Here is a 15,989-nt window from a genome sequence, read left to right as displayed (position 1 = left end):
TTGAGTTTGCAAGGCCACAATTACCATCACCACTGATAATCAAGACATTCCTCCAATGGTCCAACAATACCAAAACCATACCATCCAATTGATGGCGAGCCCTTGGACAGCTGAAATTTAAAACAAATGATTGTGGCTCATAAATGGCACAAGTGACAGTTCTTGATCAACCTGATTTTTTGAAGCCAATGCCCATCAAAAGTGGGGTCTATGGAATGCACTTCTGATGGGCCCCATGGATTTATGGGCAATGATCAACACTACAACTTGCCAGACCATGTATGCATGCTACAACTGATTATTCAAAGCCACAGTTCAAAATTTAGAGGTCAGCCTAACAAGGATGCACTATGCGCCTATCACTACCATAAGCATGGATGCAGAGTTGAATCAACTGGAACATCAGTAGGGTGGGTTACAAAAATACAGGCCAGAAAATAGATTACATAAATGGGACAATCCTAACCTTCCGGCGTGTTCTTCAACGCAGATATGCTTGATTAGAAAGCAAATTCATAAGGTGAGAAACAAAGCATCAAGCAAAACACAATACAGAAGAACACAAGCAGTGACGGCTCCTTCATAAAGCAGCTAACTGCTTCCATACAAAACAAAACCCACATCACATGATGTGCTGCCCTACTATCATTCAAAAGGAATCCTTTACATCCACAGCATGAGGCATTGCACATCTGACAACTAGTTAAACGGTTTTCAATCATGCATCACCTCCTATGCAAAAAAAATCCACATGATCAACCTTGAAGCCATCCATCCAGGCACTCCCCACAAAATGCAGAATGTCTATTTTTTCGGGTACTATCTACACCAACCTTCTCTACTGCAACCTATGCATTTTCAGCAACCGCCTTGTCAATCTCATCCAGATGATCCCGCAGTATATTCCACTTCATTGTATGAAAAAGAATGGGTGAGCAAAAATGCAGAAAAGCAATTTGTTAGAGATTTTTAAGGCTCTGTTTGGGAAAATTGTGGTTAAGCAGAGCTCAAAAAGCAGAAGCAAGCACCGCTTCTTCAACGTGAATCTGACATGGAGGGTATTCCATGTATGGTGCCGCTAAAATCCAGATTAGGCTTAATCCGGATTTTGCAGGATCTCTTACCCAAATGCAGCGCAAGAAAATTCAGGAAATACAAGTACCTGATCCAGACCAAGTGAGATCCCTGAAAATAAGAAAAGAGAAGAAACTGTGAGTTCTTTAAATTTACAAAAATGGATCAAAACCATATTATCAGTTGATCTTATACCATTTTAAATGTGATCTGAAAGGAGCACAAGGTAAAACGGAAAACAATACATGAAGAGCTTACCAAACCAGATATTAACAACCTTAACAGTAATTTGTGTCTAACCATTCCCTCAAGGCAGATTATCCTCTTTTCAATTTTTCCTCCCAAAGACCATGAAGCTCTCAACTCAATAAGACCACTCTCCATTCCTATCCTTTCATCTAATGACATCTAAATAATGCAAGGATCTCTACATCATTCAAATATTTTATAATGGTGAAACTCAAGGAGTTTAATACACAATGGCGTGAGCCCAACCGAAAAATGGAAAGGACCAAGCATCAGGTTGATCCAATCAAGTGGGCAAAACCATGGAAAACATTGGCCAATCGCCCAAGAACCACCAAATTCACGTGGTGGCCTACTTGATAGTTGGATCAACCTGATTTTGGGGTGTCTTATTTTTATGAGTGGTGAACCTATTGGATAGATGGCATGCAATGCAAACACAATGGTGGGCCCCAATATAAGCTGACAGCACCCAAAAAAATACAAACAACTCCAACACAAGAATGGTTGACTAACTCAGCTTCCGGGCACATAAGAATTTACATTTCACAATGTTGTAGATGATAATGTCTCTCATTATCCAACAAAATGAAATAACTTTGGGATGCCTTGCATGAACTACGAGTGGTATAGGGAATCCTACTAGGCTACTACTAACCTAAGGGGCCATTTGGATGCATGCAAAGTTCAGCACAAGCTGTCTCGCAGTGTGCTATTTTGGATAAGCTATCCAAGGTATGTTGTCTAGGATTACTTGTACCATTCCCTAATTGCCAAACACCTAAGAATAGAGAATAGCGGAACATGTGGGGAACTTAAGATGGTTGGTAGCACATGTAGCATTTATGGCGCATGTGCACATTAACCCTAGAGATTGATGGCAACACATGTGGGTGCTTGAACATAGATGGTCTTACATGTGAAACATGTGATGCATCTACAGAACATTGTGTTCTTAAATGCACCATACTCGAGAGATAAGCTTTTCTCACCCCTATCCAACCTTTTTAGCAAGTATACACTATCCTTGCTAATGGTCAACCTTGAGTACATATTAAACTTATTTTCCTCAATTAGTGTCAAAAATGATTTTGATAAACTATATACAAGTTTCACAACTTTGTATAAGGAACAACTAGGAAACTCACTAGCATTCGCGCTTTGAGACTCTACAATCCAGTTCTTTAGAAACATATTGTTTATTCAACTACTTAACAAATCAAGCAATCATACTCAACTTCCCTTGATACTCCTCTAAACTTGGGATAATACCTTGCCCACCAAAAACCTCAAAATCTCTATAACCCCTTTAGAGAAAGCCTATAAAAGAGCTATACTTCAAGCTCAAGGGGCTATCATCCTACCGTAGATGAACCCTATGGGGCCGTTTGGATGCAAGAAAAGCTGTGTTCCCACTGGTTGTTTCAGGTAGACAGCTTGTACATAATGAGATAAGTCTACCATATACTGAAAATTTGACCGCTACCAAGCATAGTTTATACTTTGCTAAAAATGTGATAATTGTGAGAAAATCTTATCCTCAATATAATGCATGCTATAACAAAATGTTTCATGCACATGAATCACATGTGCCAATTACGTCACATATGCGAATATCCATGTTTAATTACCCACATGTGCTACCATCAATCTTTAAGCTCCTTGGTTGTGCCAAGTATCAATCTGCACATGAGCCATAAATGCTACATATGGCACCAACCATCTTAAGATCCTATATGTTCCACATCCATCTTTACTCCTTGTATCAGATGTTTGACAGACAAGGAACAACACAGCTAGTCCGAGATAGCATGACCCAAATAGCTTATCGAAGACAGCGTTTGTGTAACATAACTTTGCTTGCATCTAAACAGCCCCTATATCTCATGAGTAATATTAGCTAATTCTAAAATATAAACGTAGGGTAGGTGACATTCATTCTCTTTAAGAATGAAAGTTTCAGAAATATTCTGGTGGGTTTGTTTTGTTGGTGGGGAGTCATCATGGTTTAACAGTTGTATTTTGCATCTCTAGAGCTTGCATTTTTCTGTTAGTTTTGTTTCTTTTATTCAATAAGATTCGATGCTATTCACCAAGAAAGACAAAAAAAATAAATAAAATTCAAATCATGGTTTAACAGTTGCATTTTGCATCTCTAGAGCTTGCATTTTTCTGTTAGTTTTGTTTCTTTCATTCAATAAGATTCGATGCTATTCACCAAGAAAGACAAAAAAAAGAGAGTTCAAAATGGGAATAAGACAATTTAGGAGTCCGCATTATGATTTGTTTTGTTCATAGTCAGTGAAATATTTCACAATGAAAAATATTCTGACACCATTGTGAGATGACCACCACATCGGCTATGCTTTTGACGTTTTCCTCACTTTACCCAATGTTTATCGTGGGAGTCTAATATTTTCTCCTAATATTATTGCATTTTCTAAGCTGAATACTTTTCCCATTATAAGTAAGGAGAAAATATGGAGCTGCACCAACTATCATGAGATAAAACTTGCAGTTGCATAAAGAATGAAGCCAAAGTAGCAACAGATTCAGGTGCAGGAGCAAGGACGCGTGAGCTTCGAAATGTTAGCAAGTATAAATAGCTCGAAGGCGGAGCAGAGAGTAGAAGTGCGAGTCTAAAGCATGACCGGTAGCAGGAGTGGGAACTGGTTACAAGGATCATGCAATTAAGACTGAAGTTAATGAATCATAGGGTAAAACTTTATAAGAGAGTGATTAAGCAAATGTTAAGGCATGGGATGAATGTATTAGAAAATCAGTTTTGAGTGTATGACTGGAGGGTCAACCATTGAAGCTATTTACCTACTTCTACAGCTCATGGATAAAATAGGGAGAGGAGGGTCTCCATGTGACATGAGGGAATGGTAACAAATGTGAGAACCACCAGCAGAGAGAACCAAGTTTTACTCTAGGCTTGCACTAGGGGTTGGCATAGAGCACATATAGCTTTGCACTGGTTATAAATGAGTTAACGAAGCATTTGGAGGAAGAGGTCCCTTGGTGTATGTTGTTCGAAAATGACAGTTTTGATGATGAGATGAGGAATAGGATAAATGCAAAGCTATAACTATGTAGGGATACTTCAGAATCTAAACAAATTAAAATAAGTCAGCTAGAGTTCGAGCATATCAAAGCAATGGGATTAGGAAATGAGAAATTACTTAAGATTGTTGATCACGAAGTACCCCAAAATGAGCATTTTCAATATCTGGGGCGAATAATTCATGAAAGAGGAGAGATTGGGAGGGGTGATGCTCATAGAATTAGAGTTGGATGATGAAGTGAACTTGTGCCTTCGGAATTTTATGTGATCACTGCATGCCAATCAAACTGAAGGGAAGATTTTATACAATAGCTATAAGACCAGCCATACTTTATGGGGCAAAATGTTAGGTAGTTTAGGAACAACGTGTTTGCAGGTTGAGCATAGCTAAATGAGGATGTTGGCATGGACTAGTGGCATTGATGGACCGTGATGGATGATGGTGATCATGTATGGCCCACTACTGATGGACTGTGATGGACGATGATGATCATATGGCCCACTTTGTTCGTCAACAATGTTGAGACGGTTAAGAGCATTCAACAAGTTTTCTTATGTTCCTTGTAGGTTAAGGTTATGGTTTATGGAGCATACTTAAATGCTGGGGTATAATTGTAATTTAACATTACATTATAGTGCCCTAATAATAAAATGGAGGAGAGGCGTGGATCCTAGTAGCTCTCTCTCTCTCTCTCTCTCTCTCTCTCTCTCTCTCTCTCTCTCTCTCCGTCTTTCTTTCTATTCAATGAACAAGCGGCAAGACAAGGACGCACAGTTAGGAATGAATGCATTTAAGATCATGTTCAGAAACCATGGATTCCATGCCAAAAAGCGGAAAATGAAAAGGGTTTTCCTTCGATGTGATGATTTTCGTTATTTGGATAGCAAAGAAAATGGTGGATTCCACCAAGCAATCATTAGCACTTTTCCATAATTTGGATTCCTACCACAAGAAACTGGGTGAGTATTTTGAGAGGGAAATGATTTTCACGTGCTACCCAAACAAGAACTCAAAATTGGAATCCGTGTTTCAATACTTCTCATAGAACTCATCATTAGATAATTATTGGTTTTTCCTTTATTTTACTTTGGATTCCATGTTTCTAAACACGCCTTACAAGAACTTACGAGTAGCATCAATAGGTAATAAGATAAGGGTAAGTAAACTTAGATGGTATGGCCATGTGCAACGAAGACCAAGAATTGCATCGATTAGAAGTGAATTGGTTCAAGTTCAAGGCTCTAACAGGGCAAGAGGAAGGTACAAAAGGACATTGCTGGAGGTAGTAAGAAAAGACTTGACCTATGGTTTAACTGAAGATATACTCCTTGATAGAGTGGAATGGTGGAACAGGATTCATGTAGCCAACCCCAAATAGTCGGGATAAAATGGAGGAAGGCAAAGGTTTTTTTTTTTTCAAAATTAGGAAAGCAGAGAAAATGCCAAAGAAAAGCTGACATGACAGTCACATTGTGACAGTTAATGTGATATATTTTCACAATTATGAACCAAACCAAATGGAACCTTACACAGATAACTATATCCCATTTCTAACCACTCAAAAAAATTCACCAGCAGCAACAAATTAGCTAAAGCCCTAACATGGTAGAGTCAAACATAGGCTCCACATAACACAGCCTATAATTCACAAGGAAAGCTGAGATTTTTATTTTTTTATTTATTTTTTTATTTTTTGGGTTTTGTGTGTGTGACAAGACAATGACTACAAAATTAACCCCCCAATGTATACCAGCTTGCGCAGCTGGAATTACAAAAACCTTTTGCATGATTGCACCGCAGGTCTCAATACTATATTGGACACTGTCTCAATAATTCCCATCAGCCCATATATCTATTCCTTTTCTAACTGCAATTACTGCACAAACTTCCCCTTTTGATCCAGATAGACCGTTCCCATTTTTCCTCTGCCCTCTAGGTACTCCTTGGGTAGGTGGAAAACCATGTAAAAGAAATCGAGTTCCAATGGAAATCTACTTTTCCCCTATTTGAGAAAGGGAAAAAACCAGGCCTGGAAATCGATTTCCATTTCTAAGGTTGTCGTAAAAAAATGGATATCAATTTCTTCCAGAAAACATATAAAATTTCATAGTTAGGAGACACAGCCCTGGCTGTTCACGCATTGACCTTTTAACATTTTCATGGAAATCAACACTCTAAAACAAACAACCGAATTACAGTTGTATTCCAGAAACAGGCCCCAAATGACGACTAACTCACAGAACACTAGAAAAAAAAATGGAAATGCAATAGAAATCATCAAATATTTGAATATATCTGACATGAGAGAGAGAGAGAGAGAGAGACAACCTTTCTTTCCAGGCATTTGTTTCCCATCTTTCATGTAAAACTCGCGGATGTCGACCATGACCTTCCCCTGAAAAGTTCGGACTGAAACCCTCCGATTCTTCGATATCTGCAAATCCAGAACAAAACCCCAAGAAGGTAGGCTTTCAAGAAAGAAAAAAGAAAAAGAAAACAATAGATAGACGGATAGAGAAGAAGAAGGAGCTACGTCGCAGATAGTGATATCGTCGGCGTCAAGATCATCTTTCTTGAAAAATTTATTGGGAGGCTTGGATTCTCCATCGCCGGCAAACCGCTCCTCTTCGCTCTTTCTCTTTCCCTTTCTCCACATCTCTTCTGCTTCTTCTTCTGCTGCTGCCGAAAGAAATAGGGTTTTGCTGAAGAGAGAGAGAGAAGAGGGTCAGGTGTATCAAGACACCGCGCTCGAGAATCAAGAATAGCGACAGGTAGGGCGCCTTTCTCACTTCCCACCTTTTCAAACAAAAACAGAAATCATATAGTCCAACCGGTTGTACCTTGATTTACAATCCACCCAGCTAATAACTTCGAAACTATCATGTTTGTGTGAAATCCAACCATTCAAATAAGTTTATAAAACCACGAAGATCTCTTTTTGTAAAAATCAGCCACATCTACTCTTTAGGTGGGACACATTATGGAAACAGTGTTTAACTGTTTAGAGATAGAAAATATAGGTGTGGTCAACTCAGTGAGTTGGTCTAGCTAATTTTCTTGAATGATAATCTAATGATTGTTCCAGCCTATTATAGAGGTTGGATTTGATACACACATGAAAGGTCGAAAGTTATTTTCTAAGTGGACTGAAAATTATGGTCCAACCGGCTGTATTTGGGACCTCTTCGTGTGCAGAGATGGGAAATCTCTGATACTCAGGTATTTTAAAATTCACGGAGATCATTTTAGAAAACGAGCCAAAAATATACAGGCGATTTTAAAGTTTAAGTGGACACACCACATAAAGCAGTGGGGATATGACACCACCGTTGAAACCTTCCTAGGGCCCACCGTGATGTTTATTTGAATCCAATCTATTTACAAGTTCATACATGGAAGAAGGAAAAGCAGGAATATCAACTTGATCAAAAACTCCCATGGCCCCTAAAGAAGTTTTTAATGGACAGTGTTCAAGTTCAATCTACACTATTTTCATTGTTGGGTCCATTTAAACTTGGGATTTGTCTCATTCTTTGGCTCATGTTTTAAATTAATCCTTCGAATTAATAGACAACGTGAATATAATACCTACATCAGCTTGGAGCTCATAAACCTTGGTGACATCACCTCACTAGCAAGATAGCTACTAAAGCCGTCAATAGCTATACCGACAAAAATGAGAGTAATTCAAATTTAGCAGGAAAAAAATATCCTATAATCCTGGGCATAGAGCTATACCGATAATCCACTGCCCATGTGTCTCACACTCGCTATTTTAAATAAACTATACAAGTCATGATGTCTGAGATTATTCGTACGTTTCTTTGATCCTCAAACACCTATACAAAGTGGTGAAACATATAAGGAGCTTAATATGGTTAATGGCACATATTATTTCAGGTGCTAGAAAGTGCAATTTACTTCATTGAAGATGGGAGGAAGGTTGTGGCTGCTTAAACATAAATAATTACACATGTAAGTAATGTGATCTATAGAATAATATGCCTTTGGAGGCACCATACTCTACGGATAAGCGTTTCTCACTATTTTTTTAAAAGGTCAATGGAAATTAATGGGAATACACTCTTACACTACATGGGATACGCTTTTCTCATATTTACCCAACCTTTTTAGTAAGTATAGAGCATCCCCGCCATGGGTCAATTTTGAATGCATTCTAAACTCATTTTCCTCTATTAATATGTAAAAATGATTTTAACAAACTACATGCGAATTGTCTACTTGGAACAGCTTATGGTTTGTACAACCCTGTATAAGGGACAACTAGAAAACTCCACTAATGTTCCCGCTTCGAGACTCCACAACCTAGTTCATTAGAAGCATACCATTTAGTCAAAATACTTAACTGATCAAGCAATCGTACTCAATCTCCCTTGAGACTCTTTCTAAACTTGGTATAATACTTTGCCCACCAAAACCTAAGAGAATATATATATATATATATATATATATATATATATATATATATATATATATGAGAGAGAGAGAGAGAGAGAGAGAGAGAGAGAGAGAGAGAGAGAGAGAGAGAGAGAGAGAGAGAGAGAGAGAGAGAGCCATGCTCACCTGTGCACCTATGCATGTGCGTACCTTTGCACACGTGTCATAGTAGTCTAATCCGAACGGTCCATGTGATACGGAATCCCATGAAACTCCAAGGAACAAATTTTCACCCTGATTTAAAATTCTGGTGGGCTATAACAAAGGGAAATATAAATCAAGGAAGGAAACTATTTTCATTTTTCATGGCCCACCAAAGATTTGGATCAAAGTAAAATTTGGGAGTGGTTTAATGATGTGCTTCTTCACGTGGACTGTTCAGATTTTGGATTCACATCACGTATAATGAGTTCTTAAAAGTTCGCACGAGTTTCGTGCGAACTCGCGTATTTAGTACATGCAATCTATAAACGTAGAAGTATAAGATATGGTTGTCAATGGGCCAGTCCAACCCACCAAACACTTTTCAGTGTCTCCCATATGTGAAGGTGGTGGTGGAAGAAGGCTATGAATAAGGGTTAGACGGAAACCAAGAGCCAGAAATCGACTGGCTTTGATACCATGTTAAATTTTCTATTATCGTATTTCTTTCATACTTTCTTTACAGAGATATTGTACAAATATATAGGGAGATTAGCAACCCTATTCTTGGCTATACATAGATATTGTACAATCAATCAATGAGTTGTACAATCACAAATATAATCTTTCTGATTTTCTCTTAATTGACAACTCATTGATTGATTTGACAACTCACGCCAACACTCCCCCTCAAGTGAAAGCATCCAAATCTTCAATGCGCAACTTGTTTAGTGAGTTGTAGAAATCCTTGCTTGATACGACCTTTGTAAGAATATCCGCCAGTTGGTCTTCGGACTTCACGAATGGAAACCGAATTATTTTAGCTTCGAGATTCTCTTTGATAAAGTGTCTGTCAACCTCCACGTGTTTGGTACGATCATGCTGGATCGGATTGTGAGCAATGGCGATAGCTGCCTTGTTATCACAAAAGAGGTCCATCTCGGATGTAGGAGCAAACCCAATTTCAGTTAGAAGTCTTTTGAGCCATAGAAGTTCACAAAGTCCTTTAGCCATTCCACGAAACTCTGCTTCAGCACTTGATAATGCCACCACTTTTTGCTTCTTACTTCTCCATGTAACAAGATTCCCTCCAACAAACATGAAGTATCCTGAGGTGGATCTTCTGTCTGTGGTATTCCCCGCCCAATCTGCGTCTGTATAACCATTAACTCTGAGATGGTTATTTTTCGAAAACATAAGCCCTTTTCCCGGAGAGGATTTTAAGTATCGTAAAATCCGGATCACCGCCTCCATATGATCCTTACTAGGTTGATGCATGAATTGACTTACTACACTCACTGCGTAGGCAATATCTGGACGAGTATGGGAGAGGTAAATAAGTTTACCAACTAATCTCTGGTACCTTCCTTTGTCCGTTGGCATTTGGCTTGGATATTCTCCGAGCTTGTGGTTCTGAATGATTGGAGTGTCTGCTGGCTTACAATCCAACATTCCAACCTCACATAGTAAGTCTAATATATATTTTCGCTGAGAAAGAAATATACCTCGCCTTGATCTAGCAACCTCTATTCCCAGGAAATATTTGAGTCCTCCTAGATTTTTCATCTCGAACTCGGCCGCCAATTGTTTCTGAAGCTTAGTGATTTCCTCCTTATCATCCCCTGTGATGATCATATCATCGACATATACAATTAAAGTTGTTACCTTGCCCCGTTGGTGCTTCAGAAATAATGTATGATCTGAATTACTTTGGTGGAAGCCATACTTCTTCATTGCCAGACTGAACCTCCCAAACCATGCTCGAGGTGATTGTTTTAATCCATACAGTGCTCGCTGTAATTTGCACACAACTTCAGCTTTTGAAGATGTTGTGTAGCCTGGAGGAGTATCCATGTAGACTTCCTCTTCAAGATCACCATGGAGAAATGCGTTCTTTACATCAAACTGGTGCAATGGCCAGTCCAAGTTGGCTGCGAGAGATAACAGGACCCTGACTGTATTTAACTTGGCTACCGGCGAAAAAGTTTCTTGATAATCTACGCCATATGTCTGAGTGTATCCCTTTGCGACTAGCCTTGCCTTGTATCATTTTATAGATCCATCTACCTTGTGTTTAACAGAGAAGACCCATTTGCACCCAACTGTTTTTTTTTCCTTTGGACAATGGAACCAAGGTCCATGTTTGATTCTTTAGTAGTGCTCCCATTTCTTCCTCTATTGCCTGTGTCCACTTGGGATCAACTAAAGCTTCTTGAACTGTAGTGGGAATATGACATGTGGACAGCTCGTGTGAGAATGTCTTGAGAGGTTCAGGTAGCTTTTTGGTGGAAACATAGTTGGCAATTGGATATCTCAACCTTCTTTCCTCAATGTTTGGAGAGTATTTGTATGGTGGCTTGCCATTGTTATGTCTAAAAGGTAAGGTATACCCATCAGACATAGCTATGTTATTAATAAATGTCGTGTGGGAACATGAGCGCCTAGAAAGGAGAGCTCGAGCAGTCTCAAGAATATGTCGATTCTTTTATTCAGTGACTCTATTTTGCTGAGGGCTCTGAGGACATGAAGTTTCGTGAATAAGACCATGTTGTTGAAAATAGAAATGAAATTGGTGATTAACATATTTACCACCATTGTCAGAGCGGAGAATCTGAATCTGAGTGGAAAACTGGGTCTGAACCATAATATGAAATGACTGAAAGATATGAAAGGTGACATCCATAGTCACAGCAGTACGCTTGGTAGCAGGATTATAGCAGCAGTAGCCTTTTTGATGTGTAGCATATCTCAAGAAGAGGCACTGAAGGGCACATGGGTCAAGTTTGGTGCGCTGGTTCTTAGGGAGGTGCACATACGCCACACACCCAAATATGCGAGGAGGGAGCATTAGGGCCATAGGTAGAGAGACCGAGGCTGACAGAGACTGTAATGGGGTCTTAAAATTTAATATTTTGGAAGGAAGGCGATTGATTAAATGTACGGTAGTGGTAATAGCATCGGGCCAATGTCGTGTGGGAACATGAGCGCCTAGAAGGAGAGCCCGGGCAGTCTCAAGAATATGCCGATTCTTCCGTTCAGCGACTCCATTTTGCTGAGAGGTCTGAGGACATGAGGTCTCGTGAATAAGACCATGTTGTTGAAAATAGGAATGAAAGTGGTGATTAACATATTCACCACCATTGTCAGAGCGGAGAATCCGAATCTGAGCGGAAAACTGGGTCTGAACCATAACATGAAATGACTGAAAGATACGAAACACTTCATCCTTATGTTTCATCAAATATAGTCAGGTCATTCAGGTGCAATCATCAACAAATATTACAAACCACCGTATACCAGATTTAGTAGATAAAGGAGAGGGTCCCCATACATCAGAATGAATTAAAGCAAAAGATGTATCACTTTTATTCATACTTAATGGATAAATAGCATGATGACTTTTAGCTAAAATGCAAATATCACAGTGAAATTTAGAAGTCTCCACATTAGAGAATAAATTATGAAATAAATGTCGTAAATACCCAAATGACGAATGTCCCAAATGACGATGCCACAGCCAAATCTGTCGAGCCTTGGAACCAAGTGTAGAAGACATGTGATGCACACGACCCAAACTGAAATCTTCCATGTAGTATAATCCCCCCCTCTTAGTACCACGCCCAATTATCTCCTTGGTGAGAATATCCTGAATAAGACAAAAATCGAAAAACATTAGCACCACACAATTTAGATCTGTAGTAACTTGGCTAACAGATAATAGTTTGTGAGATAAAGAGGGAACAAGCAGAGTGTTGGGTAAATGAAGAGAGGGTGATAGGGTTACAAATCCGACCCCTGTAACAGGTGAGGTCACTCCATTAGCATTCGCAATGTTAGTGCACCTTGGAGGTGAGTAATGGGAGAAATCCATGGGATCAAACGTCATATAATTCGTGGTCCCAGAGTCGAGGAGCCAATCACTACTGTCCACATCGTGGCGATGACTAAGCAAGGTATAACAGAGGTTATCTGGATTCGCAGGAGAGAAGTCCAATTTAGGTGAGGCAGTGGGCGGGATGAGAGAGAGATAAGGTTCGGCTGCTGCCACAACAGCCTTTTCCGCGCCTTCAGCCATACCGTCTCATTTTTTTCTGGCTTGAAGCTCGTGCCACCAATCGGGGTACCTATACAACTGGAAGCAGTTTTCACGTGTATGCTTTGTATTGCCACAATGAGAGCATTTGAGACCATCGGATGAGGTACGGGCTTTAGAGGAAGATTTTCCAGTATGCTAAGAAGTCGATCCAGACAGTCCAAGCTTTAGGCCTTTCGAAGCAAGCATTGCCCCTGGAGGTGGTTCGTGGTCGCTGGCGTTCATCACCACCTGACGAAGAGCCTCCCTATGGACATGGGCATATGCTTGCTCCACGGTGGGAAACAGGTGCATCTGTAACACGTTGCTGCGAATACTATCCAACCTGTCATCAAGACCATCCAAGAATATATAGACCCAATCTTCTTGGAGAAGGTTATTATAACGTTGAATATCGGCAGGGCACTCCATCGGATTGGGACGTCGAAAATCAAACTCATGCCAGAGGCCTTGCAAATCAGTGTAGTATTTTTTCAGGGAGCCACCCGCTTGGCGAAGACATGAGACGCGGCGTTGGAGATCATGAATGAAATTGCCGATTAACGCCGGATCCATGGAGTTAATCAGCCATCCTTGGACAATGGCGTTGTCAGTACGCCATTTACGGAAGGACAGATTGGCCGAAGATGGCTGAAGTAAATCGCCATTGATGTAGCCCAACTTGTCTTTGCCGGAGATGTACATCTTGACAACTTGGAACCATAAAGCATAATTGGAACCATCCAACTTGATGTTGATCGGGACAACCGCAGGTTCAGAAAGCATGGTCGGGGCCTGAGCTTTGGACAGAGCTTTGACCATTTTTGTGGTGAATATTTTAGAGAGGAGCGTATTATGGTTGACGGAGGAGTCACCGGACTTCGTTGGGGGTTTCGGTGTCTCCCATATGTGAAGGTGGTGGTAGAAGAAGGCTATGAACAAGGGTTAGACGTAAACCAAGAGTCAGAAATCGACTAGCTTTGATACCATGTCAGAATTTCTATTATCGTATTTCTTTCATACTTTCTTTATAGAGATTGTACAAATATATAAGGAAATTAACAACCTTATTCTTGGCTATAGATAAATATTATACAATCACGAATATAATCTTTCTGATTTTCTCTTAATTGACAACTCATTGATCGATTTGATAACTCACGCCAACACAAGTATGCTAGAGTCATACTTGACTCGAGTCCAATTGAATGTCGGTGCATTGGGCCATACTACAAGGAATAATGTAGAATAGTGCATAAACCTCTACACATTGTTAAAAGTATCGATATCACTACAAGTTTTGTTTGTCGGAGTTTTGGAAACAATATCGATTTTGTCGATAATAATGTCGATAACTAGAAATGCAGAGAAACATTGGGGAAACATGGGGAAATCGGTGGAACTTTTCAGTGAAACTTAAGAACATGCTAAAATACACATATTTGTATATTTAAGATCATGTTTTAAATTAATCCTTCGAATTAATAGACAACGTGAATATAATACCTACATCAGCTTGGAGCTCATAAACCTTGGTGACATCACCTCACTAGCAAGATAGCTACTAAAGCCGTCAATAGCTATACCGACAAAAATGAGAGTAATTCAAATTTAGCAGGAAAAAAATATCCTATAATCCTGGGCATAGAGCTATACCGATAATCCACTGCCCATGTGTCTCACACTCGCTATTTTAAATAAACTATACAAGTCATGATGTCTGAGATTATTCGTACGTTTCTTTGATCCTCAAACACCTATACAAAGTGGTGAAACATATAAGGAGCTTAATATGGTTAATGGCACATAACATTTTACAATGTGTATAGCGATACTTAATGATACATTGCCGATACTTGAAATTTTTGATACTTAGTGATACATTACTAATACTTGAAATTTCTAATACTACCAAGGTTATTATTTATTTTATCTTTTTGTCATACTCACAACCTCTTTGTAAAAGAGTCGGCCAACCACCCAAGGGTAATATTCATACCGTACAAAAGAGGATGCAAGAGAGCATGAATGAAGATATTTGCATTGTGTGGGCTTGGGAAGTTACCAGCTACTTTGTATTAAAGGTTCCAACAACTATGAATATCCTAAGGGTCGTTTGGCGCCATGGATTTGGGGGGATTTCAATTCCCCTAGTTGTTTGGCGCCATAAAGTAATTAGGGGTTTCAAATCCCCTTAAATAGAGGGTTTTAAATCAAAAATCCTTCATAGAGTTGCATGTGTAACATGTCTGTCACTAGACTATTAATTTATTGGACACATGGTCCACTAATGATATCCCAAAATAATTAGATTATCAACTGCATCGCTATAATTACTTTAATACGATGATCAGCTCAACGGTTAAAAATTGTTGGTTAGTCACTCGGACATGATCTTGTGCTTGTGGCCCATCCGAGACTTGACATTTTACCATTTCGAGCAAAATATATATTTCAGCGGGCTTATTATAACCATTGTGTCAAACATTACATAAGTTCACTAATAAGAGATATTAAAGTTAATTTAGTAATTAAATTCAAACCCCTGTAAATATAATATATATAGCTACTTTAAGATTAAAGTTGATTCTAATTTCAGCGGGCTTATTATAACCATTGTGTCAAACATTACATAAGTTCACTAATAAGAGATATTAAAGTTAATTTAGTAATTAAATTCAAACTCCTGTAAATATAATATACATAGCTACTTTAAGATTAAAGTTGATTCTAAATCCAAGGTGCCAAACACATTAGAGGATTTCAAATCTAGGGGGTTCCAAATCCAAGCTCCCAAACAGGCCCTAAATCTCTAGGCTCTGTGCTCAACTTCAGAACATTTTTAAAGATCTATGTACTAATGTACTTCTAGCTTTCTCTAAAATTCTCTACTTTGCATTAATGACATATGTAACATGACATTTTATTTT

At 39.1% G+C, this 15,989-nt stretch overlaps 1 protein-coding gene across 1 annotated transcript; it reads right to left on the bottom strand.

Annotated features, from left to right (window-relative positions):
- Positions 1 to 550: 550 nt before the first annotated feature.
- Positions 551 to 7,158, bottom strand: LOC131236592 (RNA polymerase II transcriptional coactivator KIWI-like). Its single transcript, XM_058233875.1, has 4 exons — positions 6,922 to 7,158; positions 6,717 to 6,822; positions 1,163 to 1,185; positions 551 to 908 (listed from the first exon to the last, which is right to left on the bottom strand). The coding sequence occupies exons 1-4, from the start codon at positions 7,042 to 7,044 to the stop codon at positions 849 to 851; spliced, it is 312 nt and encodes a 103-aa protein (XP_058089858.1). The 5' UTR covers positions 7,045 to 7,158; the 3' UTR covers positions 551 to 848.
- Positions 7,159 to 15,989: the final 8,831 nt, after the last annotated feature.

Source organism: Magnolia sinica, chromosome 2 (assembly GCF_029962835.1).
Source record: "Magnolia sinica isolate HGM2019 chromosome 2, MsV1, whole genome shotgun sequence".
In the NCBI taxonomy this organism is placed as follows: domain Eukaryota; kingdom Viridiplantae; phylum Streptophyta; class Magnoliopsida; order Magnoliales; family Magnoliaceae; genus Magnolia; species Magnolia sinica.
This window is presented reverse-complemented; position numbering and strand designations above follow the sequence as displayed.

What these genes read in the sequence shown, in the direction of transcription:
- LOC131236592 (XM_058233875.1), bottom strand. Translation starts at nt 7,044, where the DNA reads ATGTGGAGAAAGGGAAAGAGAAAGAGCGAAGAGGAGCGGTTTGCCGGC. An exon ending in ACGATATCACTATCTGCGAC is followed by an intron (nt 6,823 to 6,921) that starts GTAGCTCCTTCT and finishes CTGGATTTGCAG; the next exon opens with ATATCGAAGAATCGGAGGGT. An exon ending in TCTCACTTGGTCTGGATCAG is followed by an intron (nt 909 to 1,162) that starts GTACTTGTATTT and finishes CATACAATGAAG; the next exon opens with TGGAATATACTGCGGGATCA.